This window comes from Vipera ursinii (assembly GCF_947247035.1).
Source record: "Vipera ursinii genome assembly, chromosome: 6".
NCBI classification, from domain to species: Eukaryota; Metazoa; Chordata; class Lepidosauria; order Squamata; family Viperidae; genus Vipera; species Vipera ursinii.
In genome coordinates, this window is record NC_139515.1 from 37,234,173 (window position 1) to 37,262,120 (window position 27,948).

At 40.2% G+C, this 27,948-nt stretch overlaps 1 protein-coding gene across 2 annotated transcripts in view; it reads right to left on the reverse strand.

The window, feature by feature from the left end:
• The window catches only part of SLC38A1 (solute carrier family 38 member 1), a 156,780-nt gene that overhangs the window by 30,348 nt on the left and 98,484 nt on the right, over nt 1-27,948 (reverse strand). For both annotated transcript variants that reach the window (XM_083366464.1, XM_083366465.1), the window contains 2 exons: nt 3,853-3,926; nt 647-739 (listed from right to left, as the gene is read on the reverse strand). In XM_083366464.1, coding sequence (XP_083222590.1) covers nt 647-739; nt 3,853-3,926 — 167 coding nt within the window. The remainder of the gene's footprint in view (nt 1-646; nt 740-3,852; nt 3,927-27,948) is intronic.

A 27,948-nucleotide genomic window follows, 5' to 3' on the forward strand; every position in this document is an offset into this window, starting at 1 on the left:
AAATGGGATATGTGCTTTTTTTCTTACATGTGTAGAACTTGCAAAAATAATAAAATAAAATAAAATAAAATAAAATAAAATAATAAAATAAAATAAAATAAAATAAAAGGGTAGAAAGGAAAAACCAAATGAAAAAAATATTTTGTTTTAGTATAATCCCCATAGTACATCCAGTTAATTACCTGCAGTAAAAGATATAATATTAAAGCCATTTCAAACTACAATTTAATATTGTAGTTTCACCAGTTGTTTTAAAATTGTGATTTTAATCAATAGCTAAAGCAACCTATGGCTTAGTGTGTGTGCAAATGTTTCTGCTCCAAATGTAGTTTGCTTTAAGTAAAATAAAAAAAACATCCTTTTCTCCCTGTGCGCTTTCCCACTGATTGTTGGGAATAGTAAGTTTTGGTCATATTCACTTCTGCCCTGATCCCATATGCATTTTTATGTGTATGTGTGAGAAAAGAAATGGTATACATGTGGATGATGGTAAATGGCTATATATGTGAATAGCTATCGCTCATTGGCTCCTTCTGCAGTTCTCCAAACAATTCAAAGCAGCCAATGCTGCTTCCCAGTAGGAAATGTTTAAGCAGACCTCCTGAATGAATTATTTATTTTTCATGCTTCATTAGACTTCATTTACCTCCAGTGTTCTGAAGAGATGTAGATCCAAAAACAATAATCTTTCCTGGAGTGCCAAAAACTTGTTCTCCAAGTTTTTCATAAACCATACAGCCTAGTTAAACCAGCATGAAGAGAGATGGCAATTAATCACAACAAGGAACAATATCTTTAATAATATAATGTACATTTGTTGCATACCTGGGTATATCCAGGGCTTTTTTTCTCATAGAACGCTCAGAATGGAGTTCCGGCACCTTTTTTGGATGGAACCTTGTAGGGTAGGCAAGGCGGGTTGTATGACATGTGTGAGTTCCGGCACCTTTTTCTTTTACAAAAAAAGCACTGGGTATATCATATTCTATTTTCTTATCTTTTAACTGACAAATGACATGTAAAGCATTGTTCTCTTCAGTTCTTTGCAAAAAAAGTCTGAAGCTATTGTCTTCACTTCTGATAACCTTAAAATGTAGAGAACACTTGTGAACCAATAGTGCTGGCCTCTTTCCTTCCAGCTGAACAGTAGGAGAGTGAAAATAATGTTGTTAAATTGGTCTCTTTGTCCAACTCTCTGGTTATGAAATAACAAAATTTCTTTTACCCTTACTCAAAATTAAATAAAATAAGTTGCAAGAATATAAACCACAATTTTCATTCAATTAATCTGTGTGCCTCTGGTGGTAGTTTACAAAAAATATTGTGAGGCTGTAGTGATGGGAAACTATATGAAGAAAATTAAAATGTTAAAAAATATAAACCACATTGGCATTGCTGGGCTGTATTTGAATATCCCAATATGTTGTGATGATGAAATGGTAACACTTTGCAAGTAGGCACTTTCCCCCAAAGCTATGACCATGATTGTGGGAAAGTGCCTATTTGCAAAGTGTTACCATTTTATTATCACAGCTTATTGGGTTATTCAATGACTATAATCTTATTAATATTCAATAATCCAGAAGGTTGGATGAAGACAATAATTGCATACTTTTACAGTTCCTGGATTGATGGAGGGGAAAAGAATACATTATTGAACCAAAAGTGCTTTTTCAAAAGACAACTGGACTTTGTTTTTCCTTGAAGATGTTTCGCTTGTCATTCAAGAAGCTTCTTCAGTTCTGACTGAATTGTGGAGGATGGAAGTATTTATATTCCTTGCAGTCATCTTGTTGTTAGCACTCTTTCTGAGAGTCATTGAGTTCTACTGGAGGTTTATCTGTGTCCTCAAGGTCACTTGAATAGTGCAAATGGATGTGGAACTGCTGAAAGGACTGTGTTGAAAATAGGAAATTGGTGAGAGAGGGCTGTTCAGTCTTAATTTAGATGGCCTCTTTGACCCATTTTGCAATCTTTTCTTTTTTTTCTTTCAAACTGAAAGAGGGGATCAAAGAAGCCATCTACCTTAAGATTGAACAGCACTCTCTCAACAGAGGAGCAGGAATAACATACCACCTGGATGACTAAGAATCTCCATAGACATTACCTTGGATATGAGAGAGACACACAGATAAGAGATTACTGGTCTGAACATTGGGAGGAGAGGCAGGGTGAGACAAACACTTCTGCTAATGAAAAGACAATTCTTAAGGTCTGTAGAGCCACATTGATTCTGTGGTTTATAACCAATTGGAGCTGAGTCAAGAATAAATAAACTTTGCTCTCACTTATAAGAGGCAAGCAACTCTGAAACTAATTTTAAAGTGCTATTCCCAACTATTGGTATGGAAGTGTCAGTTAAATGGCCTTCACCCTATTGCAAATTTCTTGGAGTTACAGCTATACTTCAGCAACTATCCCAACATCCTAATCAACTACAAATGACAAGAACAGATATAATCATAATCATTCCTTTTGTCATAATCCTTGATGCTATCGACAACAAGAATTAGAAATGTTCCTATTTACAGACTTTCTTTCATTCATAGAGAATGATGATGATAGAAATGGAGAACAGCTAAGACACCCATCCTCATTCTTTTCCATTACAGTACCTTCAGTACCTATAAACAGCAAGATCTTGAAATGGTATTATATCCTGACCAGATGAAGCATCTCCAACTAAAATATCTTTTTGTTTTTCTATCAGCATAACCAATTATGTGATTGTATTGTATATGTTGTATATGTTTTGTAAAATGATCAACTGAAAATATAAACTCTATCAAATAAAAAAGGTGAGTTAAATCTAGAGTATTTTAAGTCCACCATATTTTTGACTTTTTGAAAAAAATGAGATGTCATTGAAAAGATGACAAATAGATAATTCAGGCAGCGGTCAGGTCTTTAGAATGTTTATGGTGCTGGCATGCAATCCTTTTAATTATTATACTGAACTCTTTTTGCTGATAAGCAGGAGCTCATATTATTCAGAGGTGTATTAAGTAGAAAATTTGGGAATTGTACCTTTATATTGTATTCAACATAGAGTTGAATGCTAGCATCATGCTGGCTCCATTGTCCCACTAAACAGGACTGAAGTCTGTAAAGGACTGACTTGCAGCAAGATGTTTCCTTTCCTTACTTACAAATCAAGCCATTTTGCACATATCTTTATCATGATGCTATGTAATAGTGTTCAGTACGCACAAGGGAAGAGAAATTGCACTGAATTTAGTTCTCACTGACTTGTATGCCTCATTGTAAATCATATATTGTCCTGTTTCCTATAAAACAGGAGTGGGGAACTATGGCCCTTTTATAACTTGTGGACATCAGCTCTCAGAATTCCTGAGTCAGCATGTTATAAAGAGGTCATAGTTTCCCACCTCTGCTATAGAACGTCCCCTCCCTCTCCTTCTCTCTTGTTATTTTAACAAAATGGATTAGATTAATTCATGTTTCCAATGTTCTCAGGGTTACTGTTTCATTTCTCACTCTGTTTTCACAATATACCCCTGCATAACTTGATCTTTGTGTCAACAGTAATTTCAACAATTTGATCAAATTTTTTAAATTTATTTTCCCTTCACTTTTAAAAAATACATTTTCATATACTGGGTTAAATCTCATTATCTTATTAAGATCATATTTGAACTATGGCAGAATATACTTTTTTAGTTTAATAGAGAGTGGCTTTATTTTTTTCTTGGTTTAACAAAGCATATTAATTTCTTTTAGAAATAATAAAGAAAAGCAAAGTAGGATGGAAGATTTAGGATTTTATTTACCATATTCATTATCTCTTTGTTATTCCTTGGTAGTAAAATAATATAAAGTTTTAGAAATTACCTGTTTCCTTTGCACATGCTAACAAGAGATTTATTGAATAAATGGAGAGCAGTGTCACTGAAATCAAAAGCAACCTATAAGAAAAAACAAGAAAAACACTTTTTAGCACTATAATATAAAACTTGAGTAAGTGTGGATGTAAAATAATAATACGAATATGACTTTAATTGAAACCATAAGAGAATCCCTTAGGATCCTCCAATTATTTGGAGGATGACAGGTTGGCTGCCTTCTCAATAACACAGTGACAAATGACAAGTAGATCACAACCTACTACTTGATAAGATAGAAAAATGTGGGTTAGACAGCATCACCACCAGATGGATTCATAGCTGGCTGACCGGCCATACTCAGCATGTGGTCCTCAATGGAACTGCATCTACATGGAAGGAAGTGTGTAGTGGGGTGCCCCAGGGCTCTGTTCTGGGCCCAGTGTTCTTCAACATCTTCATCAATGATTTGGACGAGGGGATAGATGGGGAACTCATCAAATTTGCAGACAACACCAAGCTGGCAGGAATAGCCAATACTCCAGAAGATAGGCTTAAGATACAGGAGGATCTGGACAGACTTGAACACTGGGTGCTATCTAACAAAATGAAATTCAGTGATGAAAAAAGTAAGGTTCTACATTTAGGCAGGAAAAACCAAATGCACAGGTATAGTATAGGTCAGGGGTCAGCAACCTGAAACAGTGAAAGAGCCACTCTGAACCGGTCCCCTTACAAAAGGAAAAACTGGGAGCCGCAAAAAAAATGTGTGCATATGTGTGTACATGCGCGCATGCGCAAAACAGGGTTTGATTGAAGAGTGGAGCCAAGGCGAGATATGTACCTACCCTGCATATTTGAATTGATTGGTTGAACTTTTTTAGTCCCACTTTTTTGGGGGGGGGACTGCACATGTCAGAGGACTGGGAGCCGCAGGAGACGGCTGAGAGAGCTGCATGCGGCTCCGAAGCCGCGGGTTGCAGACCTGTGGTATAGGTGGTACCTTGCTCAATAGTAGTAACTGTGAGAGGGATCTCAGAGTCCTAGTGGACAATCACTTAAATATATGCCAGCAGTGTGCTGCAGCTGCCAAAAAAGCCAACACAGTGCTAGGCTGCATTAACAGAGGGATAGACTCAAGATCACATGAAGTACTAATACCACTTTACAATGCCTTGGTAAGGCCACACCTGGAATACTGCATCCAGTTTTGGTCACCACGATGTAAAATGATGTTGAGACTCTAGAAAGAGTACAGAGAAGAGCAACAAAGATGATTAGGGGACTGGAGGTTAAAACATATAAGGAACAGTTCCTGGAATTGGGTATGTATAGTTTAATGAAGAGAAGGGCGAGGGGTGACATGATAGCAATGTTCCAATATCTCAGGGGCTGCCACAAAGAAGAGGGAGTCAAGTTATTCTCCAAAGCACCCAAAGGTAGGACAAGAAGCAATGGATGAAAACTAGTCAAGGAGAGAAGCAACCTAGAACTAAGGAGAAACTTCCTGACAGTTAGAATAATTAACCAGTGGAACAATGTGCCTCCAGAAGTGGTGAATGCTCCAACACTGGAAGTTTTTAAGAAGAGCCTAGACAGCCATTTGTCTGAAATGGTATAGGGTTTCCTGCCTGAGCAGGGGGTTGGACTAGATGACCCCCAAGGTCCCTTCCAACTTGATGATGATGATGATGATGATGATGATGATGATGATTAAAAATAATCGCTCAATGAAATTTTTCATTTGGCCCTAAGGGATTTTGGACCAAGCTTTTTGAGGACACTGGAACTCACACTCTTCTGAGTGTAGTGACTTAAAATTTAGCTATTAGTACTTATCAAGTATTTTGTTTTGCTAATTCTAGATATTTGGCTTAAATTCTTTACACTGAAATAGTCAGAAAATCAATCTGTCAACATCCAACTTGAATATCCAAATAAAAATCCAGGATCAATTCAACTCTGAAAAATTTACCGTTTATTGAATACATACACGTAATCCCCAGGTTACGAGCGTTCCCTTAGTGAACATTCAAAGTTACACAATAAGTGCCCCCTAGTGTTTATGAAAAAGTCCTGAAATTACGAATGTTGCCGCACCATGGCAGTCATTCATCCTTACGAATGATCGCAGTGCAACTGCAACATTCACCCTGGCTATCTCCTCCCTCCCCCCCAGCCCCGGGTCTCCCAGGGCACTAGGCCTTAGATATTCACCTTGCGAAGATCAAGATCCTTTGCTTTCTTGGCTGCTCCAGGCCTTCAGTGTGTTTGCAGAGAATGGAGGCCTAAAGTAATACAAGATCATGCGAGATCAGTGGCACAAGATCTCACAATACTGATCTCGTGTGATCTCACAGTACTTTAGACCTCTGTTCTCTGCAACAGAGAATGGAACTGAAGCTGGGGGGAGGCTTCTGCATGCCTCCAGAGGACTGATCCGGGCATCGGAGGTCTTTCCCAGGCCTGCCTAGAAAGGCCAGGGGACGCTTCCGCAGACCTCTGGAGGCTTAATCTGGGTGTCAAGAGGCCTTTTCCAGGCTGCTGCAACCTGAAAAGGAAGCCGAGGGATGCTTCTGTGCACATCTAGAGGCCTGATCTGGGCATCGGAGGCCTTTTCCGGGCCACTGCTGCCCAGAAAGGCGGCTGGGAGATTCTTCCACAGACCTCCAGAGGTCAATTCCTGGCCTTGGAGACCTCCTCCAGGTTTCCAAGGCCAGAACAGAGGCCTTGGGCAGCAGCCACATGCTTCCAGAGATCCATTTTGGGCCTTTGAGTCCTCCAGGCCTCCAAGGCCCAGAACAGAGGCCGGGGGAGGCTTTTGCATGCCTCCGGAGGTCCATTCTGGGCCTCCGAGGTCTCTTCTGGGCCTCAGAGGCCCAGATCGAAGGTGGTGGATGGCAGCCATGTGCTTCCAGAGGTCCGTTATGGGCCCTGGAGGCATCCCACTGCCCTTGCCAGGAGCAGAGAAAGAAACAGAGCTGGAGAGGAGATAGATCTTCACAAGTGACCGGGCACAGCAGGATTGGATGGGGGAGCAATTGTGGGGACCCCAGGGGAGGGAGCATGAGGTATATTGGGGGGGCTGAAGCAGATGGCATGTTCCATCACTAAGCCCCCCCATGGCCTTCCCCACCATAAGATATCTTGTGTTCACTTAATGAGCCATGCATTTACCTGCACATTAAATTACATGGGCATGGGTGAAAGCTGGGAGTGATTCACATTCAAAATATGAGATTCACTCTTACGAATCCTCGAGTTGCGAATAGAATGGGCAGGCTCCATTAAGTTCATAACTGAAGGACTACTGATAATGTGGTCATGGCGAGGTAAAATTAACTCTGAATTTCTAAAGCATCAGTTCACAGTATTAAGCAATGACTTTCTCAGCTCAACCCTCAACTTCCACATACACCATGTAAACAAATTCTCTTGTTATGGGAACTATCAGCATTCTTCTTCACACCTGTTGATATAACCTTGAAAAATTTCCAGACTCTCACAAGCTGTTCTGACCCAGCCTTCATGAGTGCTACTCAATAGCTTACTCGTGAGGAAAAACAAGGCATGAGTAAGGCAGGAACTCATGGGAAAACCCCCTTTTTATTTTAACAAGGTGTTTAAGGAATAAACTCCAGATAACCAGTCCTTAGATGTTGAAACAAACAGTAGCAGTCTTTGCTCCCACTTGGCTGAGATAAGTACAAAGTCTCTGAGTTCCCAGAAGGAAGGCTCAATTAGCTATTAACCCAAACACAAAGAAAGCTGACAAACCTGGCAAAGAATTGGCAAAGAATCCTGGCAAAAGAAATCCAACAGAAGAACAAGATACCGTAGCATGAATGTTTGCCTGCAGGAACTGGCACCTCCCACACCTTTCCTCTTTATAGTCCAACCAGGGCATGGTTTCTTAGAGGCCACCCTACCGCCCTTCGTTGTCCTGCTCGCCTCTCCTCTCTGCGCATACATGCATCTGGGACAGGCCCCAGCTGTTCCTCCTCTTTGCTCAGTTCAGTCTCCCAACACAGCTGTCTCTGCCTGAGTGTGGGTAGATGGGTCTGGCTCTGAATCTGGCTCTGAGTCTTCTTGCTCCTCAGAGCCTTCCACAGACTCCGATGTGAAACCAGGCACCCCTTCCCCCTCATTTGATTCATCTGACTTGGCTGCCAGATCTGCTGGCAGTTGAGGAATCACAACACAAGCCTCTGTGAAACTGCAGAAATTTCATTTCTCCAAATTAACCCAGTCATAGTCACTACCTTCCCCCTTACCCTAATGAAAAGTTGAAATGGAGAGGCACGTGGAGGTGATTTTTCAATTGGCCTCACTTTCGATCCTTGTTCTGGCTTCAGTAAGCTACAATGAAACACTGGGTGTATCCTTCTAAAATCTCTTGGCAATTGTAATTTTACTGTAACTGGGTTGATGACTCCTATGATACCAAGTTTCCCTGAAAATAAGGTCGACCCCAAAGATAAGCCCTAGACTGATCTTCTGGGGTGGGCCTAATATAAGCTCTATCCCAAAAATAAGCCTGGAGAGTGGGCATGGACAGTAGAAGCAGCAGTAAGCACGCAGGGGCTGACAGTGTCCAGCAGCAGCTGCAGCCCACGGGTCCCTTGGTGCAGCGCAGGTAGGTCTGAGCACAGAGACAGAACTGGGGGGAGGCAGGTGATCCAGATGTGCTGTGCACTTTTCATCCAGAGGGAGACTGGATCCTTCATCTGCATGTGAATGGGGCGCTTAGAAACCAAGCAATTCGCTCCATCTAAGTGCCCTGTTTGCAAGCAGACGAAGCTTCCAGACTCCCTCTGGATGAAAAGTGTTTGGACACTTCGGGCAGCTCCACCTCCTCCTCAACTGCCTTGCCTCGTGGCGACAGCACGGTGCAGCAGGCCATATGGCCTCTTGCCCCGAGTGGCCGCAGAAGTGGTTCAGCAGCCATGCAGTCTCCTGCTGGATGGGGCTGTTGGTGCCACCGCCGCAAGGCAAAGCAGGTGTCAGGGAAAAAATAAGACATCTCCCCCAAAATAAGACCTACTGTCTCTTTTGGAGACGAAAGACATATAAGACTGGGTCTTATTTTCAGGGAAACATGGTAGTAAAAGGACCTATACATTTAGGACCTTGTTTCTTACAGGTTATTTTGAGGTTTAAATATTTTGTGCACAAATATACTTTACCACCTACTTTAAATACCTTCTGAGTACTTTGTTTCTTGTCTGCCTGGATTTTTTTTTTACCTTTTTGTGTCTGTTCTAGAGCTTTGTGTACCCCTGGCCATGAGCCATGAATTAAAATACAATTTAAGTTAAAATAGTAATAAAATACAAATTTAAGATATAGATAAAATATGGTAACATTATATTTCGGAGTCGCCCTTACAATCTACCCCAATCAGTCCCACATATAGAGATCTTAACTGGATCATTTTGTTTAAATACTGTGCTACGTTGAATGTTCTTTTCAAGTTCTGGCCGGACATAAGGTAAGTTATTTTGATATGGGGATCCCAATGGGTCATTCGTTTGGTATATAGACCAAGATACCTGTCTCTCACCCTCTTATACATACAACAGTCAAATAGGATGTGAGCCAGGTCCTCTACCTCTGCCGCTCCGCAAATGCAGAGACGCTCATTGTACGGTATAGCATGAAATCTCCCATATCTGACCATTGTATCAAGCTGTTCGAATCTCGCTCTCGTAAATATCTCCCTAAGATGTTTTGAGAGTTGTAACTTCAAATAACTGTCCACTTGAAAAGTACATTTGTATTTACTCAGCCATTTCAAGTTACCCACCTTACTAAGGATAGCTATATCAGTTTGTGCTTCTATATCCTTAATTCTTTGGGCAACTCTTTTTTTAGATTGTTCTCCTGTTACACAAGAAACAGGAAGGCCACAGCTTCTTACAAAATTTGTTAGTTTGGTGATCCAGGAGATTTGTGATTGCAGTTTTATTTGCTCTACTAGGCATAATTTGGGGAGTCTATCAGTCTCCATTTCATTAACTTTGCACCAGTAGTTATAAGCTCTAATTTTAGATAATGTCTGAATTGTATGAATTCCCAATTCAGCTCTAACTGCTGCAGCAGATGTTCTTGGGTCTACACCCAAAATACATCTCAGATGCTGGGACTGTGTTTGTTCTAAAGCTGTGGTTGAATAAAGACCCCAAATTTCTGCTCCATACAAGAGCATTGTCGTAACCTTAGCCTTATAAACTTTGAGTAGTGGAGCTAGGGACCCTGGGTAACTATGGTTCTTTAGTTTGAGCAATAAATTCAAACGGGCTTTTGCTCTAAACGTACTTCATTGATGATGGCAGGCCCAAGATCCAGTCTTGGAAAAAGTTACTCCCAAATATACAAAGGTATTAACCTGCTCAATTGGTTCACCATCTAATTGCCACTTATGTCTCTGATGGTTTCTTCCAAACACCATTATTTTCGATTTGGATTTGCTAATAATTAGGGAGTTATCCTGGCAATAAGAGCTGAATCTTCTTAATAGCCTACGTAATCCTACTTGTGAGTATGATAATAAAATCATATCATCAGCATAAAGCAAGCTGTTACAGTAAGTATTTAGGATCATCGGCATGTGTACCATGGTATCCTTCATTAACCCTGGCAAGTCATTGATGTATAAATTAAATAATAATGGGGCCAGGATACACCCTTGCCTTATCCCTTTATTTGTGGGAATCCTGTTAGTCAGGGCCCCATTAACCCCATACCGTACCCTCAAACAGGTACTTGTGTAAAGGGCTTTAATCAAAGCCAGAAGTCTGGGTTCTATTTTAAGAGATGTCAATTTACTCCATAGTACGTCTCTATTTACCATATCAAATGCTGCTGTAAGGTCTATAAAAGCAGCAAACAGGGGTCTCCTCTTATAGGCATATTTGGCAATCAGATGGTTCAAAACAAAGCAGTTATCAATAGTAGATCTGTTCTGTCTAAAACCTGTTTGTTCTTCTGTGAGGATGTTGTTTTCCTCTACCCAGATTTCAATTCTGTTCAGAAGGTACCTAGCATATATTTTTGCTACAATGTCAATCAGGCTGATGGGCCTATAATTACTAGGATCCTTTTTATTCCCTTTTTTATATATGGGGACAACTATTGCCATCTTCCACCCATCTGGTATATGGCAGGTGTTATTTATGTGTGTAAAAAGACCTGCTAATACAGGGCCCCACCAGTTGGGAAATTTCTTAAATAATTCTGCAGGTAAAAAATCCTCGCCTGGGGCTTTATTGCTCTTTAAGCTTTTAATGATGGACTGTATCTCCTTTTCTGAGACTGGTGGCCAAGGGGGGAGAGTTCTAGGATTTACCAAATCACTGTTGAAAAATAATTTCTTTACCGGTTCGGTGGGGGCAAACAAGCACTGATAATAATTCTCCCAGTCCGCAGCAGAAATTGGTATGTCAAATGCAAATCTCCGTTCCTTCAGAATACCTGCTACAGAGTACCAAAATAATACTGAATTATGACTTCTGGCAGCCAACTCAAGTTCTGACCAGATTGAAATGGCAAAACGTTTTTTCTTTAATGTTATAGTTTTTTTTATATTCCCTTCTTGTGTGCAGCATCTTAGCTTGTATATGGGCAGTAGGATTCCTCTGGGCAAGCCTCATGGCTGCCTTCAATTTCTTTTTCTGTCGCTGACAATCAGGATCAAACCAGAGAGGTCTACCCACTTGGGCTCTTTTTGTAGTAGGTTTAGCTGTTAGGTGTTTCTTCAGTATGTTACAAAGATTGGAGAATGCATTGAAGGCTGACATCCAGTCAGTAGTAGATGACTGTATTGTTCTAGCCCACTTAGTAGCATTCTCTGTTTTAAGGCATTCTAATATTGCCTTAGTATCAACTTTGGCCCAAATTAACCTTTTATTTTGGGTCACCTCTACCTTTTTGGTGAGCCATCTGTCAGCCATGTTATATGGTCTTAAATCTGAGCGGCCTCGCAATGTCACACTTACAGGCTGATGGTCGCTATTGTCGCTAAGGTGTACTGTGACCTCTGAGAAGAGGTCAGCCTTATCTCTAGACACACAAAAGAGATCCAGTACACTACTTGAATTGGCTGAGTGGTATGTATAAGGGTATGTATAATTCTTGTCCTTACCTCCCAAAATTTGGAGATTACCCTTAAAAATTAAGGAGACTAGGAGCAGGCCAGCGGCATTACTTTTACAGTCTCTCGAGAGCCACTGAGGATGGTTATCAAAGAACTCCCCTGGGATTCCCTTCTTCTGGGCAAGCTCATACAGAGAGGGACCCAGTCTAGCACTCAGATCTCCTAATAATACCACTATGGATCGAGGGTACAATATAGATATATCTTCTAAGATAACTTCCAAGCCCATCCAATATTCAAAATTATAGTGCTGGGATGTGCTTGGAGGAATGTACACATTTACCAATATTAACTCAAACTGGTCATATTCAAATTTGACAGCTAGAAAGTACGGATACTTATCTTCGTTATATAATTTCTCTCCCTGCCATTGCAACTCTTCCTTTATAAGAATGCATAGCCCACCAGAGGGTCTCCCTTTGTTCTTTGTTTTTAGGGCTGGGGAGGCCCATCCCTGAAAGCCTGGCAATTGTACTGGTTCATCCACTTCGGTTAGCCAGGTTTCTTGAAAGGCTATTACGTCAAATCTAGAGAGAAAGCTCATTAGTCCACTATCAACCATCCCTTTCCAGCCAGCTATGTTCCAGGTCATCAACTGTATGGGGTTCTCAGAGGCAAGGTGGTCTGACTTGGTTGATTGGCTAGATGGTGGAAATGCCAGATGTCAACTTGACAATGGAGCTGGGTCAATATGATCTAAGCTTCCCATATAAACACAGTTGTTGTGAGGTTCGATATTTCTCCTCGTGGGTTGCAGAACTTGTTGTTGCTCCTCTATATCTCGGTTGCCAGTGTGCCTCTGCTCTTGCTCCAAGAATGATTTTTTTTCCAAAGAGCAGGTACTCTGGCTTAAGTCTATAGATGTAGATTTATGTCCATTTTTGGAGGGGCTTGGCTGAGGGTTCATCTTGTGAAAAGATGTTGTGGGAACTTCTAAATCAAATGAGGATGGAAGCTGGATTATGTCCTTAGTGTTTGTCAGCTTAGGGGGCACTGTGTGATGAAGCCCTTTGTCTTTCAGTTGTTTCTCAGAGGCTGGGTCAGTCAGTGCAGTTACTCCACTCTCAGCCTGTGTGACAACACCTTTTTTTACTGTTGAGGTAAAGGCAGATTGTTGATTAAATATCTTGTCACAAGGTTGCGTGTTTAGTGGAGCCAAATTAAATAGAGGCTTTGCTGTAGATTGGGTTATTGTCAGTGCCTCTTTTAGGTCATCCAATCTTTGAATGATGTTAACTTGCTCAGGTTCTGGCAATGCACTGAATAGGTCAATCAACATTTCCTCTGGCACATCCTCAGCAGTTCCTGCAGCTGTGGGTAACACAGTTCGTATATTGCTTCTTTGCTTTCTCAGGGTCAGTTCAGTTGCAGCAGCCTCAGGCCTAGTAGTGTGAGGGCTGTTGCAGCCTAGATTTAAAGTGACAGTTCCCTCTTGGTGACGCTGTTTCAGGAGTGGGCACACTTTTTCTGAGCAAAAGACCCTTATTGGAAATATTGAGAAAAAGCTCAGAAAGGGCTTCATTCTAAAGAGCATGGAGGGAATTGTGGGCTGCTTGAATGATAGGAGAATTCTCATACATTGTGTTCTTGCTGGCAGACACTCTGCATGTAGTAGATCTATCAGAGTGAATTCACAGCGGAGCAGCTGGCTCAGGGACAGCCTAATAGCTTTTCTGTTGCTCCAACGCCCTCTATTTACTCTCTTGTCATAAATTTGCAAAGTAACCTGGTTAGTTTGCAGACTGTAGTTATATTGGTCGTCTTAGACCTTTGCCTGATTGAGTGTTTTCTCTGTAGGTGTTCAAATTTTTGGGAGGAGAACAAGGTCCTTCTCTACTTTCACCTTCTGAGTTAGCCATCCCATGTCTGTCCATGGTTATCCTCCCAAGTCCTTCCACAGTATTTGGGTGGCTCCTAACAAACTCTGCAAAAGACTCTTTCAGACAATCAACCTTATCCATGACAATTGACAAGAGATTATATATTGAGTTTACAGTTTGAGCTGTAAGCAAACATTGTCTAGAAAGGAAGTCTGTCACATTTTCCCCCTTCAAATTTGCCACATCTCCCTCCTGTGTAAAATAGGCTGTTGCCAGATTCCAAGGAGGGGAGCCATTCTCCAAGAGGGAGGAAGACAACTCCACACGCTGTCTGCTCTCCACTTCGGTTTGTAAGTCCCATTCCAATGAGTCACATAAATTAACTTTATCTGATAAGGTGCCTGCGAATGAGTTACTTACTGGAGCAGACTGTCTGTTTGCAATATAATCCTCCATTTTCTGCTGCTTCAAAGGCTTGGATATACTTTCTGCTGCAGAGTGCTGTCTCTTCCTTCTTTTCCCCATTCAGGTTTGTTAAAACAGGTTTAAAAATAAGTTTAAAACTATGGTTTAAAAGATTGAAATGGGTTAAAAATGGGTTTAAAAAGTTTAAAAGAGGTAGGTTAAAATACAATATTAAAAGAGATTAAAAAGTTAAAATAAAAATAAAGTAAAATAAAATAAAACTTTTACTTTTGGAGGAGCTCTTTACAGCCTTTGCTGCCTCTCCACCATCTTGGCTCCCAGGTTCTTTTGTAATCGGTATGTAACTAAAATTAAATCAGTTAAAATATTGAGCCCACCTGACTTGTTTAGGAGATAATTTCCTTGGGGACTTTAAAGGCTCTAGATTCTTATGATCTGTCCACCCATCAAAGGGGATTTTATTACCGTCTAAGAATTGCCTCCATGTTAGGAGAGCCAATGGACAGCGAAAGCTTCTTTTTTCCATATAGCCCACCTTCTCTCAGTATCTGAAAGTTTTTTAGAAGTATATTCTCATTTTTTTGTATCAATACTGCCCCATTGCAACATCACTAACATTTGCTTGAATTACGAATGGTCTTTCTGGATTTGGGTGTTTTAACAATGGTTCTACTGCAAAAAGCCATTTAAGGGTTCCAAAGGCTGCTTGACAGTCAAGCGTCCAACCTAAGGGCTGACTGGGTTTGGCTGTAGTCCCTTTTCTGGTTTTTAACAAACTTGTTATGGGCAACGCAATCAGCACAAAATTGGGATTTGTCTGTAAAAAATTTGCAAATCCCAGTAAATTTTGCAACTGCCTTCAGGTCCGGGGAGCTTCCCACTCCATAAAAATAAGGCCTTTACTTTCCCTGGATCCATTTCTTTGTCCCTTGCAGCCCTAGATCGGTGAGGCAGAGGCCTTTTCCAAGCGGCAGCAGGGTGATCCATGTGGGGGACAGAAACTGTGGCAGCAGCAGGACAATCCATATGGTCCCTTTTACCTCGTCTGGGGGCCGGGGAGAAGTTACCTGCCAAGCATTCCTGCCCGCCTGCCCACAATCTTCTTCCTGTTCCTGTCCGAGATTTTCATTGTGAGCATTTCTGTTGAGGATTTGGGGGGGGGGGCTGTTTGGTCTTTATTCCCCTCCTATCTGCTGGGTGGTTGCAGCATGTTTTGGTATAATCTTGACAGTTTCTTAGTTCTCTTTCCTCCTTAATATTAACTCGCCGCTTCCATCTATAAGGGAATTATAATCCCCTCCCTTCGCTCCCGGAGGTGTTCTTGCTTTGGGGATCTTTCTCAAGGATTCAATTATTAGATAGAAGAAAGAAGATCAGTACTCTCACCAATTCCAAGCATGCTGTTCACCGATGTTCAGGTTCATGCTCTGGGACTTCAGCTGCAAGTAGCTTGGGCTCTAGTAAGCCAGGCAGGGCTGAGGAGCCAGCCAGCCAGCCAGTGAGAGCAGGGGATATGGCCCCTTTTACCTCGTGCAGGGGCCGGGGAGAACTTGCCTGACAAGTGTGCGTGTCAGCGGCAGCCCGGGCAGCCCGGGCAGGCTCTGATAAGCCAGGCAGCCAGCGAGAGCAGGGGATCTGGCCCCTTTTACATCATCTGGGGGCCGGGGAGAAGTTGCCTGCCAAGCATTCCTGTCCGCTTGCCCACGCTTCCTGTCCCTGTCTGAGGCTTTCATTGTGAGCATTTCTGTTGAGGATTGGGGGGGGCTGTTTGGTCTTTATTCCCCTCCTATCTGCTGGGTGGTTGCAGCATGTTTTGGTCTCTTCTGTCGTGCTTTGAGGTTACCCATGAAGCACGTTTGTTTCTCCTGTCGGGTTCAGAAGGCTTCCCCTGGATCAAATGAAGTGACCGCCATCACTTTGTGATCAACAGGTCGCCCCTCCTTCATGGTCACCTCTTCAGGGCAACTTCGGACCCATCTAGGGTCTCCCTGGCAGGACAAAACTAGCCGTGGGGAACAGAGGTCCACTGTCGTGCGGCCATGCATTATGGGCGCAAAACCAGAAGTCAGTCTGTTTTTGAATAAATGTTGATTGTTCTACATCAATGTTGTGGTTGCCCTGTGGGTTGGGGTCAGGTTTAGGCATTGTGGGTCGGGGTTAGGCATTGTGGGTTGGGGTTAGGGTTAGGCATTGTGGTTGCCACACAATGGGGATTCTGGACCACTTCCATTTCTACCATATTGTATACCACTTCACACTATCAGAGAAGAGGAGAACTCAAGCAACGAATCCATTCAGGGGTTGTTTCCATTCTTTTTTATATAAATATTTTATTAATTTTCTATTTCTACAAACAAGTGCTTAATAAACAACATGTTAAATGGGTCCATTAGTAATTCCATGATATATATAAGCTTCTTCAAACTAAATCTGATATTACACCATCCAATATCTCCTCTCTTCTTCCGGTAATAAACATTTTTCCACATTAAGCAAATACAATTCTTATTGTTATTAATAGATATACAGTTGAATATCAGCATTTATTACAGTTTTCTAATAGTATCAATGATATCAGTTTAAATGGGATCATTTCCATTCTGAACCCCTCCCCCATGACTGTCCCAGCTGGTTGGAGCAGCTGCATCACACAAACCTTTGCACCACAGGACTTGGATGTCTGTCCAATGAGTCTTTGGCACCCAAAAACTCATGTTGCCTTCCTTCTCCCCAAGGGCAGCAGCAGCAGGAATTCAGTAGGCAGGAACATCTCTCCCTCCATCAGGGAGACCCTGGACAGGGACCCACCCCCACATCCAGCCTGCTCTCTTACTGCTCTGCATAAGCAGGGACTGGTCCAGGTGAGGCGCTGTGTGGGATAACTTGCCAAATGTCCCAGGTTCTCGTCTGTGTGGCCAATCAGTATGCCAACGAGTGGGCCTCTGCCTTCCATCAGGTGGCATTGGCTAGGGCATCAGGTGGAGTGGGCAGTGGCCTCAGGTGCTGGACTGCAAGTGATGGGCTTTTGGCTGTGTGTGGCAGGTAGGGAATGTGGCACCTGGGGTGCCTCTTTTTGGACTTCCCGAGGAAGCAAGTGGCCATAAAAGTGGGGTGGTGGTATGACAGGTGTCAGGGCATGGGAGGCCTGGCTGTGGTGGTCCTGAGGTAAGCAAGTGTGGGGGGCAGCTCCCCTGCACCTGCCTCACAAGTGGCACTGGTATGATCTGCCATGTGGCATCCTGCCCTGAACAGCTGAAGAAGTGGGCCAGTTGCCATGCAGGCTCCTGCTGGACAGGGGTGTTGGTGCCACTGCCATGAGGTGAGGCAGGTGTTGCCAGGGGGGGGGGGGGATAAGACCTAATACTTTTGTAGGAAAAAAAAATAAGACCTAGTCTTATTTTTGGGAAACACAATAGTCACATCACTCTGGGTAAGTGAAGTCAAGCTCTTAAAATCATTATTTAACATAGTACACAGTCAATTACAATTCAAATTTTTACTGTTAGCATAAGCAGTCTTATAAGGTAATACTTTGTCCTTAATGCATTAAATTATGATGAATGTGCAAAACTCCTATTGTCAGACCTGCCCCAATCTGATCCTTTTTGAAAGAAAAACATTTGACTCCATTTGATTAAAGCAAAGGGTTCTTTTACTAAGAGTGTTGGTTGCAGTAAATTCAAGCCAGCTCTGAAATCATTGCACTCGCTGGATGCAAAATAAGGTGTAGGTTTGCCCCCAGTCTATCCCTACCCCGTGACCTCTGCTTCCAGCCAACCGGAGTTCACCAAGATGTTTTGAGAACTCTGAGATGTTTGGGGGTAATCTGCATATTTTTCAGGGTGCCTGGCTGTGGGTTGCTGGTACAAACAAGATCCAGCTGCTCTGGTCCTTCTCATCCCCTCCCGATTCCCTATCATATACATACAAATCTTTCCCCCTTTCATCCTTTCCTTTCTTCTTTTGATGGCAGGATGCCTGTGAGGCCCCAACTTAGCCAGGCAGAGCTGACATCTATAATGATCTCCACTCTATTTACTACTCATATTTTAAATAAAGAAATAAATGTTTGTGTTCAGTTTTGTAAGTCACTTTGAAGAATTATAATTCCTGTAAGATTTTTCTTTATAAACCCTTTTCTATTTTTCTAAGAGAACCACTGTGGTTACACAGTGGTTAGAATGCAGAATTACAGGTTATCTCTGTCCATTACCAGGAGTTCAATCTTGATCAGCTCGAAGGTCAGCCTTCCATCCTTCTGAGATCAATAAGATGAGGAATCAGACTGTTGGGAACAATATGCTGATTCTGTAAACCATTTAGAGAGTGCTGTAAAGCAGAGGCCCCCAACCCTGAATTATAATAATGAAGATAGATTTGTGCAAATTTTCAGCATTAGTGTACTGAAGAGTGAAAAGTAACTCCTTGCTATATTTTTGAAAAATGCTACATGTTTACAGAATAAATGTCATGTTCTGCAAGAGGTACAAAGGTGTTGCTTCTGTCCTGTGAGGTGTTAAAGAGCTCAGTGGCACCTTGAGAAGTATTTGCGAATAGATCATTAACAGTTTGCAAGAATTTATACAAATTTTATAATTGCATTCATACGACATGGTGAAAAGAACTACCAATATTTTAGCTAGCTATTATAGCTGCGTGTTGTAAGGATATCAGTAGATTATAATAAATATCTCCATGTAGTATGCATGCATAACTATTGAGTTGCACAACTCATAATGCTACTAAAATGTATAAGAGGAAGTTAGTAAGTTGGCAACATTTGACTATTTTGTTTAAAACGGGACAAATTTAGCACTGGAAGTTGTACCCTGTGCACTACGCAGAGTCCTTGTGTGCTGTATCCTGTGCACCTAATACAATGCAAGGGCTCCATATTCTATCATCATTAATTAAGACCCACCCTAGCTTTGATATAAAAAGTGCAAAAGTGATTTTAAAGCATTTAATTCCTGACTATAGGGTGGATTGGTTCTCACTGTTGGTAAATCTTGTTTTATTCCATCTCCTCTCTTTTCCAGAGAGCAGGTTGGATGCTGATTTTTATCTTTCCTTTTCCTTAATGTTGTAGGTAGATGGAATACTGAGAAGAATGAATTTGGGGTTGTTGTTGTTTTTACTTATTTAGATGAAATATTCACAGTACTGAAATGTCTTGCAACTCTGGTTTATAACACTAAAAATATTTTATATTTATAACACTATGAGTCATTTGAATCTTTCAGTTCTATAGTTTACAGCACATTTTGGTACATTTGTCAATGATTATGTAGGCTAAACTGACAAGAGGTGCAAACTCTTTATTTATAGAACTCCAGGAATAAATAGGCGAGGTACAAGACAACAAAGAAGTCTTCCCTCATTTTTCTAATTTCACCTTTTCCCTTGCTTCAATCCCCTCTTTTTTCCCCTCATTCAAGTACTGTCAGAGAAGTCAATGGAATGAGAAAATATGAATTCACATATAAAAGGCTCTTTTTTCTATTTCTGTTCTCTTTTCTAATCCTCCATTCTCCCTGAAACCCATTTTTATAATAGACAAGGGGAAGGGAGGAAGGTTAGAAGACAGATAAGAATAAAGTAGGGTAGAAATTGGCTTCTGTAGATAGATACTATGTACCTACTTCTCCAAAAAATTGGCCATCGAAGTAAACTTTGGACTTGCAGCACAACACAAGCATTTTAAAACCCAAAGAAAACTATAATTTCCTTACCAGAGAAGACATCTTTGATTTTTTTTAAATCTCATTTATATCCCGCCCTTCTCTGAAGACTCAGGGTGGCTTACAATCTAAGAAGCACATATCAATGTGCTTAGCAATAGCCTTCATTCTATGTATATGCCTGCTTATTAGGGCTTTCGTCCCCCTCCCCAAGCGGCATTTTTACAAAGTCAGCTTATTGCCCCCAACAATCTGGGTCCTCATTTTACCTACCTTGGAAGGATGGAAGGCTGAGTCAACCTTGAGCCTGGTGGGACTCAAACCTGCACTAATTGCAGGCAGCTGGTGTTACTTAAGGAGGCATTAGGCCACTGCTCCACCAAGGCTTTGTTAACTATATTTGTTAACTATATTCAACTACAAAAGAATTACTACTTATTCAGAATTCCTCTCTTCTCTACATTCATCTCTGTGGTTCATTTTTATTATGTTATAAATGTTATATCAGCTCTCCCCACTCAGTTTTGTTGTTTTCTCATTTCTATTCAATATGGATGTGTAAACTATAATTCTGGAGGGCACTAAGTGGAGGAAGGTGTGCAAGAAGTTTCTATTCAGTTACTTTAAAAGCTGTGGCCCTGGACTGCAAATCATGATTTTGATACACATTCAGTATCAATGTAACCAAACTTGTCTCAGAAATAGAGCTTTAGTTAAATTGACAGCAACCAATGAACCAAAACATATACAGAGAATTTGCAATTATTTCATTCTAATAAAATATCCTGTTATACTTTCTTTATATGCTCAGTTCCTACTAAGTAAGTCATTACTAAAAGTGGGCAGAACTTGTTGGGCCAGTTTTCTTGTTTCTTTTCTCTACTGTACCTGACACTGCAGAAATACAAAACAGTCTTTTCAGTAGAAAAGTTTAACACATGCAAATTTAGTAATATTGAATCCATCAGACATATGTTAATGTTAATTTATAAAGGTAAAAGGTAAAGGTTCCCCCGCACGTGTGCTAGTCGTTTCCGACTCTAGGGACCGGTGCTCATCTCCGTTTCAAAGCCGAAGAGCCAGCGCTTGTCCGAGGACGTCTCCATGGTCATGTGGCCAGCATGACTAGACGCCAGAGGCGCACGGAACGCTGTTACCTTCCCACCGCAGTGGTCCCTATTTTTCTACTTGCATTTTTTTTACATGCTTTTGAACTGCTAGGTTGGCAGAAGCTGGGACGAGTAACAGGCACTCACTCTGTTACGCAGCACTCAGGATTCGACCCGCCAAACTGCCGACCTTCTGATCGACAAGCTCGGTGTCCTAAAAAAAGTTTGTAATAATCTTTGCTGAAATCTTTTATAGATTACTTTGATGATTAGCTTTTAGTTATTTGATTTAAATTACAATACTATTGCGAAAGTTGTTAAATGTTTGAATGTTTTTATCAGCAAACCTGCAGTCAAATAGGAAAGCACAGATAAAATATCCATTGAACTCTGTAAACTGCAGGAGGAGCAGATAAAAGTGCTCCATATCTACAAGTATAGAACAAGACTCTGTAATCTACAGATTGTAAAAGATTAATGCCTGTATTATATTGAGGAAAGATTTGCAAATTGCAAGACTACTGAATAAATTCCTTGACCAAGTTTGGCTAGGACACACAGATATATGGAGAAGCGGGTTTCAGAAAAGCCAGAGGGATTAGGCAACTACATGATATATAATGAAGAGAACAAGAAAATACAAGGTGGTTTACCTTGACTATACTCAAGAACTTTGAATGTGTAGGTCTTGTCAAAATATAAACATATTATGGCTAATTGGCAGAACACTGGATTATTCTTCTGAGGAATCCTTCCAATGAACAAGAGACTATTGTAAGATTGAATAAAAAAGGAATGAGCCACGAATGCACATACTCTCCATTTCAGTTTAATTTGGATAATAAATATATGATGAAAATGTCAGAGGTAAGATTTAAAGAGATGACAGCTAGAACAACAGAAGGTCAAGAATTAGCCATTTGAGATGTGGAGAAAACAGTATGTTACCTTTATGTAAAAAAAGTCTAGATACAGCAAGTAGCAGTATCTAGTTGACTTCAGTTGATTTGGAAAAAAAAAGTTAAGTTGCGGTAGGTGATTTAGAATTTGCATGAAAGGCCACTAAGAAATTGCAAAGCTTGAAATGAGACTGTAAAATAAATACTTAAAAACCCCATTATGGAATAAGAAAATGGCAATTAACTGCAGTAGTACTGTTGCCAATAAAACAATACAGACTCATCCATATAATCCCCAGGAGTTTATGTAAAAGAAGATTATAAAAGTATGCTATAAAAGTAAAGAGAAAAAAATGAGAAATATAAGTTAATACTTAGTAAATCACCTTAACATTAAAATCAAAAAGTTACTGTCAACCTACAAGCATAGTGAACTTACAATTGAAGAAGTGAAGATGGCTAATAGATTTGTTTTCTTGGGCTCAAGAATATACAAAGATGCACAATATGCTGGAGAAATAAAGATGAAATAAATCCTACACAAAAGAGCATTGAAAAACTTAAGTAGACATAATAAACTAATGAAGGGTAAGGACATTTCAATGACAATTAAATTAAGAATAGTTTAAAAGCAGTGTTATTTCCAGTGATAACACAAGGCTGGAAAGCCAAGAAGAATTGAGCATCAGATCTAAGCTACAAAAAAGCAGATCATCACTAGATTGTAGAAAAAATGATACAGAAAAGTCTCTGGTGCTATTCAGTGGTGATGTGGATTTTTGCAGAACTGGTAGCCTCAAGAAGTGCAAAAGAAAGAAGTGCATTTTTGAACAATTGATTTCAGGACAGTTGACAAGGACCACAAGAAAGAATAAATTAACCAATCCAAGATCAAACAAATTAATCAATCCTGGATCACATAAGGATTGACTGTTCCTTTTGATCAGCAAAAGAAAATCACACACTTTGAAAGTGTGATGCAAATGAATGATGAATTAGGGGGAAATGATTTGAGGGAATTGGGCAAAAGGACAAAAATAAAACAGACAGGATCAAAGAGATTACTGGAATGTCTGAAAAAACTGAGTTACTTAAAATAGGTTAGAATGACGTTTGCTATATTGATCAGAAGAAGTGAAATGGAACTCAAAGACATCTAATTAATTAAATAAGGTGACTGATCCTGTCATACTTGAATATTTAACTGCATTTGTTTGTTTTGAAACTCAGCTGATTAGTAAACATTACACTGAATCTAAAACAATACCAAATAATAACAGCATGTGTTAAGGCTGTCCCTCTTCCATTTTAATACTTTCTTAATATTCTTTTTTTGAAGAGGAATAAATGCCTGCTTAAATGAACCTATGCAATCTAAGTTCACAAATGTCTAAGAAGTACATTGTGGCAGGTCAAGATCACTTATTCCTTGGTAATTGCTATGAGATGCATTAGATTGGAAAATATTTAAAAAGTGAATGACCTTCAGTGTAGTCCTTGGTTTAAAAACACAAGTGGGCCTGGAATTTTGGTCATAACTTGTTATGGTTTTAAGTTAAATTAGCACAGGACTGAACCTGATTTTATAAGAATTTTTTTCAATACTAATAAAATGAGTCACTAAGCAAATCACTTGATCATAAAAGTGAATCAGCTTTCTCCAATGGCATTTTTGCTGTTTTTGCCAGAAACTGGCAAAAACCCTCACAAATTGTAATCATGTGACCCTGAGACACTGCAATTGGTTGTAAATGTGAGCCAGTTGCCAAATGCCCAAATTAAGATCATGTGACTGTAGAGAGGAATTTTTGCAATGGTCAGAAGTGCTTTACAGGGTGTAAATCGATCATTTTATAGGTTGTAACTTTGGACCATTGTTAAATGAATGGTCATAAGTCAAGGACTAGCTCTATAAAGCTTAGCATCTGACCAAAACAATTGGCTTGGAATCAGGTTACACATTTTATAGACATTATAACAGGTATCTCCAGCAACACATGCTTCTAGAAAGTCCTGTTAGGGCAGAACACTTTCTCAATTGACATGTAGACCAACAATTTCTCATCCCTTGAGGTTAAATAATGAGGAAGGAATTTGCTTGAGGATCTTCATTTTGAGTTTATCTACGAAATTAGTTGGATGAAGGGAAGGAATCTGCCTCCCCCAAGACCATGGGATAAAACCTGTTGTGATTCATGAATAATCTAGCTCAGATAGTACAGTAGGTGTCTATATGGAATGACATCAAGGTTTGCTTTTATTTTGGTTGAACACAAATGAAGCTTTGTCTGACTTTCTTCAAGATAGCTTTTCTCAGAGTTCTTATCTGTGTATTACATAATCCTACTCATTGTTCCTTTGTTGACATTTTTTTGAAACATAATCCTTTTCCTTAAACTTAAATACCCATCTGAGCTTTTCCTGTTGTTGTGTGTATAATGAATCCAAACTATTAATTTAAACACCCTTTTATACCAATTTGTTTTGGGGGGGGGGAGAGTTGAAATCCAATAACAAATACCATTTGCTGTTATCACTCTGAACTACCGTAGAGTATAAGACTACTTTTTACGCTGGGTGCTGAAAATTTAGGGACAGGGCTGGCTGGAAAACCTGGAGCAGATCTTCCATTTAGTCTGCGCAGGGAAAGCGGGACCAATTGGAGTAGAAGCTGCAGCCTGTGATTTTTTACAGGCTGGGGTCTGGGCTTCTTTCCTTCTAAAGTTGAAGAGCAGCTGTAGGCAGGTGGGGAATGCAAGAGCAATTTGAAAGGCAGGTGGGGAATGCGTAGCAGAGCAGCAGTTTAGCTCTAAGGACACATTTGACTCAGGAACTGGGCGGGCTGGCTGGAAAACCTGGAGCGGATCTCCCATTTGGTCTTTTTTTAATCCCATTTATATCCCACCCTTCTCCGAAGACTCAGGGCGGCTTACAATTTAAAGCACAAATCAATGTGCTTAGCAATAGCCTTCATTCTATGTATATGCCTGCCTATTAGAGCTTTCACCCCCCCCCCACAAGCAGCATTATTACAAAGTCAGCTTATTGCTCCCAAAAATCTGAGTCCTCATTTTACCTACCTCGGAAGGATGGAAGGCTGACTCAACCTTGAGCCTGGTGGGATGAGAACCTGCACTAATTGCAGGCAGCTGGTGTTACATAAGGCTCTGCGCAGGGAAAGCTTTAGAGTGAATTAGGAAAAGTGAAAAAGTGAATTAGGAAAATAGGGAACGGTTGCTGGAATTGGGTATGTGTAGTTTAACGAAGAGAAGGGTGAGGGGTGACACGATAGCAGTGATCCAATATCTCAGGGGCTGCCACAAAGAAGAGGGAGCCAAGCTATTCTCCAAAGCACCTGAAAGCAGGACAAGAAGCAATGGATGGAAACTAGTCAAGGAGAGAAGCAACCTAGAACTAAGGAGAAATTTCCTGACAGAACAATTAACCAGTGGAACAACCTGCCTCCAGAAGTGGTGAATGCTCCAACACTGGAAGTTTTTAAGAAGAAACTGGACAGCCATTTGTCTGAAATGGTATAGGGTTTCCTGCCTTAGCAGGGGGTTGGACTAGATGACCTCCAAGGTCCCTTCCAACTTCTTCTTCTTCTTCTTCTTCTTCTTCTTCTTCTTCTTCTTCTTCTTCTTCTTCTTCTTCTTCTTATTATTATTATTATTATTATTATTATTATTATTATTATTAAAGTTTAATCCACTTGCACTGTTTTATGTTTACATGTTTGATGACAAACAGCCTTATGTTTATAAGTGAGTTTTCCTACTAAGTACCTGCATGTCATAAGCATTTGAATTAAAATTACCATATTAAAATCAAATTTGATGTTTTTTAATTTTTATTTGGTGTGTGTTGGAAGAGGGGTAGTCTTATACGGCGAGTATAGCCCAAACCCTATAATTTAACAGGAAATGTAGGGGGTCGTCTTATACGCCCAGTTGTCTTATACGCCGGAAAATACGGTATCTTGATTAAGTGCAGGAGAGCCAGTGGTAACAAAATGTTTAGCATTTTTTTAAAGCTGTGATAATTCATATTAGCAACTACATTTGCTGGTATTTTTATTTTCTAGTAATAAGTGGCAAGAAACCCAGAACCCAGACCTGACAAATGTCACACAAAGATAGCATGGTATTTCATATTATCTTTGCTCTTAAAAACAATATTTTTTAACCTTATTGGTGATTAGGTACCACCTTCATTGTATTGTTTAAGAAAAAAATGTGATATTGTCCTTCCCATGCTGACACAATCCTTTCAGCAGTGTTGATTAAGACTTCAGGAAGCACTGGTCCTATACATTCATGGAACCCAGCTGGGAAAGCTTATTCAACATTTAAAAAAAGAAAACTGTTAGCAAGTTATTTGATTAGAAAAAAGTCCCCCCAAAGCACATAACTCATTGTTTAGAATACTTTGCATGAGATTATGTCTTAAGAATTAAACTTAAAATTTCTTTAGAAGTTAAATAAGCAGCAATGTTTGACCATCTGACTATTAAAAAGTTCCTACATACGTGTGAATTTCATGCTAAATTCTACTCATTCTGTTTTAAACAGGAACGGAGTTTAAACATACATTTCAAATTAAGAATGAATTTATCTGTCCATCCTGGTTTCATCCACTTTTTCAACTTACCCACCTTAAATTCATTTCATCCCAGCTTCAATTCAGGTTGTATTTTTTAAAAAGATATTTACATGCAAATTCATAACATTCACTAAGTGATTTACTAATGCATTTTTGCAAAAACATTTCAAATATAAAATGTGTTTATTTTTTTATGTGTGCATATTTATGTCTAGTATTTTTACTTAATGAGCAGTGTGTTGGCTCAGTGGTTTGTCAGCTGGAAACCCAGGTTTGAGGCCAAGTATGGGGGTGAGCTCCTGTTCTCACTCCAGCTCCTGCTAACAAAGAGCCTTGGTGGAGCAGTGGGCTAATGCCTCCTTAAGTAACACCAGCTGCCTGCAATTAGTGCAGGTTCGCATCCCACCAGGCTCAAGGTTGACTCAGCTTTCCATCCTTCCGAGGTAGGTAAAATGAGGACCCAGATTGTTGGGGGCAATTAAGCTGACTTTGTAATAATGCCGCTTGGGGGGGGTGTATGAAAGCCCTAATAAGCAGGCATATACATAGAATGAAGGCTACTGCTAAGCTTGTAAAGCCGCCCTGAGTCTTCGGAGAAGGGCGGGATATAAATGGAATTAAAATAAAAATTAAAAAACCCTAGCAGTTAGAAAGCATGCAAATGCAACTAGATAAACAGGTACCAGGTTGGGAAAGTAAGAGCACTCCAATGATGTCATGCTGGCCACATAAGAGTACTGACTCAATTACCTTGAAACAGAGATGGCACCAACCCCTATAGTTGGTAATGATTAGCGGAGTAAAATCCACAGGGACTCCTTTATTTTTACTTAATAATTCTGCATATCTGTTTTTATGAATTACACTGCAAAACCTAAGAAACTACTAGTGAATACACCTGTGTATTTTGTTTATGCACTGGTTAGGAAAACACAGATCAGGTAAACCTCTGCATTAAAGTATGAAAAATAGAATTTTGTCTGTGTCTTCACCTGAATATTTATAAGGATTGAATGAAAAATGATGCTCCCAAAGTTGTAAATCACTGACAGGTAGCAGTAACTGATGTGCTAGAAGCTCTTATGTGTTCCTTAGCCTCTGTTCTTTCTCAACTGGCAGGAAGTTGCTATAAGAAAAGGCTCTGTTCTGTTGCTATTGTTTGTGAAGTGAAAGCCTGTAGTAAGAGCACTTTAAGCAATGTGATGATTAAATTTTGATTGCCAAAGGATCCTTCCAATTGAAATTCAACATCAAATTCAAGTTGTTTATGGTGACGCTGAAATGAGTATTCTACATTGCTAGTCCCAAAAAATGTAAAGGTGATATACTCAAAAGAATTGATTTTTTTTTCAAACTAGTGGAAAGGACTGTTAGGACCTCACTGAAGAAACAAAATGTGGAATTCTTTCATGAT